Here is an 8,060-nt window from a genome sequence, read left to right as displayed (position 1 = left end):
AAAAAAATGGCCCAGAGTTGTTTCTGTCGCTTTCTTTCGTTGCCAGTAATTTTGTACACCGCTGAAAGAACAGATGCGCAATGTAACGGCACTGGTAGAAGAATGTGTGTGTTATTCCTTTCGGAAGTACAAAACAATTCCATTTCTTTGACTCACATTCCTTCGATTCCTGGTAATAAAATTAAACCTCCTCGCTACCAACCTGCGATCAGGCGATACTTACTCGCTACGTGCATCCTTTGCCTTGCCCAGTCCTTCCTTACCATCTCCAGTGAAATAGTAGTCCAGCAGTGTATAATCAGCAGAGAAACTCACCGTGAATCGACGCAAGGTCCCAGCATGCATTGCACCCCCAAAATGAGCAAACTCCTATAAGCAGTAGTGTAGAAGTCCTCTTTTGATTGCAAAGATCTTAAGTTGACTCTTCCTAACTACTCGCTAGTAATTTAGTACTTAAGAATATCACCTGGGATCGATTCAGTATTTCTCTGATGAAGTTTTCTCTCACCACTTATAACCAACGGATCAGCAATAAATTTAAGAGGAGTTTCATTTCCTGACGACTCGACCGAACTTTTCTATTTACACGCCATTGCCAGTGGTTTCTAAGTAAAGTATTACGAACATAGTACATTAAGAATGGAATGACTAATTACAAAATTGGAAATAACATAGGAAATACTAATAACATAAGGAAGGGCGATTTACCTGACGATTTTAGAATACGGCATAAGAACTTTACCAGCGATTGCATTTCAACTTGAGTTCACACTTTGTATTTGCATGATCCGCGCGAAAGTCAAACTTGTATGGATAGCCGCGCGGCCTGGGGCTAAGAGGGAGATCGGTTTCTACATCTATCTTCTCTTCCTGTTAATATTAATCTCGATAATAAATAAATAAGTAATGAACGGGATGCAGCAGTGGACACTCCACGGGGTGGCTCTTCTTGTCTGCTGTTTCTAACTCGAATTGGAATTTAGAATGTTGATCTTTGTAGAGAAAGGGAAAGCGGAGGACCTGGGGAAAAACCCTCGAACCAACAACAAACTCAATCCAACTGGTCCAGAAATCGAACTCAGGCCACAATGGTAGGAGGCGAGCTTTATCACCACTGTGCCATTCCTGATCCCATAAATTAGGATTAAGAGAGGAAGTGCGAAAACACATCATCGTCCTAAATATCTCTCGCCAACTATTTGAAAAAGCCTAAAATCCTCACTTTTCGAAGATGTGCTGACCACTATGTCTTTTTTATTCAGACTACGTCGTGAAGTACCGCGCTTAAAATATACCTTAGTAATCTCTACCATCGGGAAAGGACAGGGGCTTTAAACCCCACCCAGGGAGGAATCCTTTCCTCTAACAAGCACGACTTTGTTGGCGGTCAGCATTCCTGTACTGTTCAAAATCAGAAAACAAAACAAGTTTTGTGTTTGGTTACAGACAACCTGGAATGTTTTTACGGAGCTTCGGCACGATTAAAAAAAAAAATTAAACTTGAATCAGATGTTTTCATTAGATATCTACATCCTAAAAGATATGAAGCGTTCCGCACTTCAGGTGTCACTTGAAGTGCATCTGTTGTTTTGAATGCCCCCTTGCAGATCTGCCCAGACTTTCGTCGTTTACTGGATTTTCTCGCTTCATTTGTAAGTTCTAAGTCTTCAGTTGTAAATTGCAACACAGCAAGTACATTTAAGAGTAGAACTAACAGTTTCTACGAATTTTAATCTCAGCACAATTGGCCTTGTTGAGAGAATGATGAATTCCGCGAGCATTTCGATGAAAACCCGAGGTTTCAGTTTTAAGTGGCTTGTCATCACTGCCGCTTTGCTCCTTAGTACTTGGTGCAGTCGATGTACATTGGGGGCACCACTTCCGTTGGCTGACTCGAGTGAACCCTCCAAAGAAGTCGTTGATTCAGTCACATACGAAACAGCTCTGGTAAGATAATATTAGGATATTTTTAAGAAACCACAACGGCGACGCCAACGAGGACGTGGTAAAACAAAAGATTTAAAGGGGAGAACAATAGCTCAGCACGTGCGTTTTAAAACTTTTTACATTTCTTAGCAGTCCTTTGCAAAACAGCAATGTGAAATCGTCAAAATTTGCGTAGTCTGGGGACAGAAGGACAGACGGCAGATTATTTAATTTTCCATTTGGAACCCTAAGCTGTTCAGATACGTTTACTGAAGTTGAGGTGTGGCGCCGTTACAGACAGTAACCTCATCCAGCCATTCGCGAAATTCATTTTTAAATTGACGTCTTCCTCGGCGTTTTCGTTCTGTTTGTCTAAGGTCTCATATGTTGTGAAGTTCACTCCAGTTTATTTAGCGTTATTTAAAAGACTAAATTTTTGAGCCGTTAGCAGTACGAAAAGGAAAAATTAAAACGTTACATCAGACAGCTATGAGGATCTAGAAGTCATTTGCAGTCTTACTGAAAAATCTCTTTCTTGAGATTCTGATTTATTCTCGGAACCCATAAAAGCAACAGACTATTTTAAATGGAATCGAAGCACGCGCGCTGCAATTAAAAACAGATCGGACTAAAATCGTTATCTCTTTCTCAGATCAACTCCAAGAAATTTATCCTCTGATATCTTTGGCCCATATGGTCGGTTGTGCTTTGCTAGTTCACTAACTACAGAGATGTTTCAGTAAAGTTTTGTGCAATTGTTGTGTAGTGCAATCCCAAGATATTTGGCTCTTAAACATAGCTGAGGCGTGCTTTGAGGTTTGTAAATTAGAAAACATTTATAGTTTTGATTGCACGCGTTGATTAAATTACTTGGCCGAAACTTATACTCCTGATAAGAGACTCTAAAAAAGCTGTCTTAAGAGAGTTTATCGCGTATTATCTGCTAAATTAAGAGCAAATTACCGATGAAGCCACAAAGAATTTAAAAGCTGTTGAACGAAATAGAAACTGCCCGAGATCTGGTCGTTAATGGATTCCTTTTGAGATCATTGAAAAAAGGTCTAGGGCACGATGTTTCACTCTCGATGAAGTACACTTTGCACTTAGACCAGGTAAATTCGACAGCGGTCCTCGCCTACAAAATATTTATGTTAGATACTAACTGCAGATAAATATGAGAAAAAAAAACTTCATTAAAAGGTGCGAAAATCAAATTTAGACTTTTTCGACGCAAATTAAACAACTCTTTTGAGAGGTCAACATGATAACACTGCACCGCCGCATTTCAACTGGGAAACTGTTTCCCATTGAAACCACACCAAAACCTTGAATTCGTATGTCTACTACCTGGTAAATGTTCTGTAACATTCTCAGACAGTTTTTGACTAATATTAATTCCAACCAAGTTAAACGGGTTCATTTTGAGTCGTTTTCACCCCGTCAGCGAATTAATTAATATTTTACAGGTGTTGTTATTTTCCTTCACTCGATAAGCGCATTAATTACATACTAACCCAGCCTGTCATGCCCCCATATATGATGTTAGACTCCCTCTCCCCCCCCCCCCCTCCCTTCGCACTATAAATTTGGTCTGCGTTAGAGAATTACAGCACAAGTAAGTATGCCATTGTGTTTAAGTTTCCGTGCTGAGCTTACTAGGGCTGACTCGATTGCATTCAGTTAGACTATGTGTTCCGTTTGCTTTATTATCCAAAAATGGGGGTCACGCGCTTCCTAAGAATCCAACCCCCCTGCCTCTCCACCCTTGAGAAACTGATGTGTCAGGCGTATACTAAGCCATGGTCAGTGTTCAATCTAACTCTTCAAACCAAAACGTTAATCCCATTTGTAGGAATGGATGAAAAAGTACAAGGTTTTTAAACCAGGACAAGACAACAACTTTACCGAAATGATCTCAAACGTACAGCGCATGGCTGGGTTAAGTGTCACCGGGGAATTGGATTTCGACACCAAAAAACTGTTTGTCATTCCTCGATGTGGAAATGTGGAGAAAAACGACGAGCCACACCGACATGAAGAGAAAAAAGGAAAAAACAAACGCTCTGTTTACTTTCAAAGATACGTGGACCTGTTTTGTGCAGCTCGAGGGGTACGTAAGACCTAAACAAGAGAGAGAGAGGGAGATAAGCTTGCAAGTAGACAGACACTAAGACAATATCGGGGTCATTTCGGCTCCTCGTCAGCGGTATGGTCCCCGAAAATACCGCTGGCAAGGAGCTTAATGACCCTGGGCTCAAGATTGGCACCAAGACATAGGTTCCTTTGATTCGTTGTGTGATCCTTTCGACGTAGATTGCGTGACATGAAAAACTTAACTACATGCAATTAAATTATCTGTTTCCTCGTTGATCAACGAGCGACGAGTAAAAATGAAAGGAATAAACACCAAAACAATAAAGGCGTATTAGCGAGGTGTTAGAATCTCACAAGTTGGAAATCGTCAAGATGTTATGTAAGGTAAACAACTCCTTTTTTCCATCTCAGGAAATGATCTCAACAATTATGTCCCACCGATATGCTGTGGGACGAATTTCATTGCTGAGCAGATTGTTGCGACGTTTGGAGATTTATGTTCCAGCCGGATCAAGATGCCGAGTTACGAAGCGCTCGACTCAAGATGACCAAAAGAGCAAAGTTCTTGTTCGATTTGTGAAAGGATCACATGGTGATCCGTACCCATTTGATGGAAAAGGAGGAACATTCGGACACGTGTTTAATCCAGATTCCAGCAAGGGTGAGAGAAAAGTTTTTTTTTTCTCTGGGTGGTGTATCTTAGCAATAAAGGACTAGTGGCCTGGGGAGAGGGGGGGAGTTTGTGGATGATGTGGCATGGTTTTCGACGGAGGGGTGATCATTCGCCACTAACACAGTATTAAGGGGGGGGGGGACTGACTGCCAACTAACTGCCAATGAGAGATGGGGATCATAAGAATATAAAAAAGCCTTATGGTCCCTAACAGAAAGCCAACAAATCTCCATTCATTAATATAAAACATGTCAATATTAGTTTTTTTAGCTTCGGGTTTATAAAAAAAAGAACTAATCCGAAAAAAAAATTGTAATGTCCACATTACTTCCGTTTTGACTCCACACCAGAAACTGGACAATCAATCAACCTCTAAATTTCTCCACCTTTTTGGATTCACTATCCTAAGCTCGGTAACTTTTTCTATGAAATGTCACAGTATTAGTAACTCGGGTCAAAGCAAATAGTTTGAGAATTTTGGCATGTTTTATAAAGAACAGCGGTGTCCGATTCAAGCTCGCTGAGAATAGCATCAGATGGAGGAAGAAAGAGGACTGCCCAGATAGAGTCCGGTGGAGGTCCATGATTGATGCCCCATGGTCCCAAACATGAGCGAAGATGGTCTAATCTAAACTTAGAAAGAACAAATAGCTACCGTGTAAAAAATAAAAAAGATTCGTCGATTTTTGGCCGTTACGTTTGCAGCAATTGTAGCATCCCGAAATAAGCCTAATTTAATACTATTCACTCATTTATTACCATATTTTTTTCAGATTTACCTGTTGAGGTCCATTTTGATGACGATGAAACATTCACCACAGGAACAGACAACGGCATCAACTTATACTGGGCGGCGGTTCATCTACTTGGACACACTATGGGTCTGAAACACTCCCGCAATCAGGAGTCCATTATGTACCCCTGGTATAAAGGTTATCTGCCGGACTACAAGCTGAGCAGGGATGATACTCAACAGATACAGGCCCTGTTTGGTGAGTGCACTTTCCGAAAGCCCTATCACCTTAAAGGAATCGTAGACATCCCTTTCACACAAAAAAAATATCTCTAGCGTAGTATCCGGAAATGAGCGTAAGGAAAATAAGAAAAGTTGGCAAGGCGAGCACCGTGGCTTTAAATAATGAAAAGCGAAATAAATTAAACAGCATTTATCTATAAGTGCGTAATTTCATTCCTGATTCAATGTTTTATTGGAAATATTTCTTTCCTCAAAACTTCCTAGATTTTCACTAACCCAACTTGTATCTGTTGGTATAATCACGGTTTCTTAACATCGTCGTTTACTTTCCCTTTGAGTGCCGAACCTAATCTGGGACTGAATTAGTCTTGCTTTACTTCGCTTTGTGATTGGTCCCAAAAAAACTCTCGCCACTCTCTTACCCAATCAGATGCAAACGTAAGCCAATCACACCTTAGTCACCCGCGTTTTCCTGCGTTTTGGTCAATTTGAAGGTTTTTTAATTATCATTGGTTCCTTACGGTACTCTACCTAACAGTGATTTGCCGTCATGGTTACAAAGTTTTTTGTACTACGTGACACTAAATCGAAAAGGGCAGTGGTTTATTTCAATGGAAGAGATACACGTGACGCTTGTTTATGAAAGTGCTGAAATCTCGAGCTTTTTAATGATTTTGAACTCTCGATTGTCAGTGGTATTTATTAAACTCTTCATTCTGATAAATGAAAAAATCACCTTTTTTTTTGTGCATTCATGCATCTTTAGCGGGAAGTTTACCAACTCATGGATGGGACACGACCACCAATCAATCTCGGTTCTGGAGCCCTCGTTCTGTTAACTGTTCCGCTGGATAAAAATAACGAAGGCAACGATAGCTAAATTGCCTATTGATCAGTTATGAGGGCAGATAGAAGAACCTTTTAATTACAAATTTATGCTCAAGAACGTATGATTTTTATGGATACTACAATTCGATGTAATTTTCAGGCACATCTACCGCGACTGATGTAAAGAACGCACAGGGGATTCTACCAAAAGTTCTAAAACAACAACTCAACCCAAACAATGAAAAGATCACTAAAGCTGCAAAAGCCAGAAAAACATCGGCCCAACTGGTTACCAAGGAAACTATCGCCGTGACAGCCGAAGGGGTACCAGCGGAAGCTTAATTGGCCGTTGACATTTGGAGGGATGTTCCCAAAACGCCAGATTGGTAGTTTTAACTCGTTCAACCAAATAGCTCTTTTATTTCTATTAAAAAAATTAAACTTTTTTCTTTAACTGAAATATAACCGTGACTTGATTTATTAACTTACCAGCTATATAGGATACTTGACTATGTAACAGTTTTAACTGGTTCAAAACTAGTTTTTTTGTTTCTTTACAAGAAGTTATGCTTTTTCTAGTAACCGAAGTGTAAGTTGATATATTAGCTTACCAGACATATAGAATGCTAGTCTATAAGCTCAGTGTTAACTATTTCCAACGCGGTAGCCATTTCTCTTGCTTTGCGAGAAGTTCAAGTTTTTCTTGTAACTAACGTATAACTTTATGTATTAGCTTACAAACTCTACAGAATGCTAAACTGTTTGAATGGTTTTAAAAGATTATACAAAGTAAGGGTCTTTTAATTCTTTCAAGGAGTTGAAGTTTTTCCTATGACGATATGTAACTTGATGTATTAGCTTATCAACTACATAAATATCGACACAAACTAAAAATTATGCAGGAGCTTTTGTTACCTTATTTCGTTTACATTTACACAATGTAAAGTAAATGTTAGTGTTCAGTAAAATATTTGGTAGTTCAGCTGTATTAAGCAAAATACAACCAAGGGCGTAGCTAGCTAGGGGGTGTGGGGTCCCGGGGTGGCGTGACCCCCCCCCCCCCCCTCTCTTGCAGGCCTTTTTCGATCTTATGTAAAACAAGGCGTGGGGATCGACACGAAAATCTGATGAGTACCCTCTGTTTGATACAGTGTGACCCCCTTTGAAAAATCGTGGCTACGCCTCTGATAAAATACAGTTCATGTCTATATTCTCCCATGATAAAAAAACAAGGTGCTTAAGGGCAGGTGGATTATAATACATAACTTTAGAAGAGATTACTAAATTTTAGTAACCACTACCACACTAAATGCACACACAGAGTCGAAAAATCGTCATCCATAATGGAGACCCTCTTAGGGCAGGGGAGGGGGGTGTTTCTGTCCCCCGTCTGAGTTTCATACCTTTTCACGTTGCAATTTCAGAAGGTTCCCATGTTGCTGTCGGAATTTCGTCCTAAGCCACTGATATCGAAATCGGAAATGTTAAAGTATAGAATATTTCACGTAGATGCGTTCGCGTAATTTTGTTCCCGAAACATTTTCGGATAATTATCAACCAAAC

The 8,060-nt window shown here is 40.0% G+C and overlaps 1 protein-coding gene across 1 annotated transcript; it reads left to right on the top strand.

The window, feature by feature from the left end:
- Nucleotides 1-1,552: 1,552 nt before the first annotated feature.
- LOC131781434 (matrilysin) lies at nt 1,553-7,500 on the top strand. The gene is made up of 6 exons (XM_059098090.2): nt 1,553-1,652; nt 1,740-1,947; nt 3,779-4,036; nt 4,432-4,681; nt 5,467-5,685; nt 6,658-7,500. The coding sequence occupies exons 1-6, from the start codon at nt 1,594-1,596 to the stop codon at nt 6,837-6,839; spliced, it is 1,176 nt and encodes a 391-aa protein (XP_058954073.2). The 5' UTR covers nt 1,553-1,593; the 3' UTR covers nt 6,840-7,500.
- Nucleotides 7,501-8,060: the final 560 nt, after the last annotated feature.

This window comes from Pocillopora verrucosa, chromosome 7, assembly GCF_036669915.1.
Source record: "Pocillopora verrucosa isolate sample1 chromosome 7, ASM3666991v2, whole genome shotgun sequence".
Taxonomy (NCBI): domain Eukaryota; kingdom Metazoa; phylum Cnidaria; class Anthozoa; order Scleractinia; family Pocilloporidae; genus Pocillopora; species Pocillopora verrucosa.
Note: the sequence above shows the minus strand (reverse complement) of the source record. Positions and strands in the feature narration are given on the sequence as shown.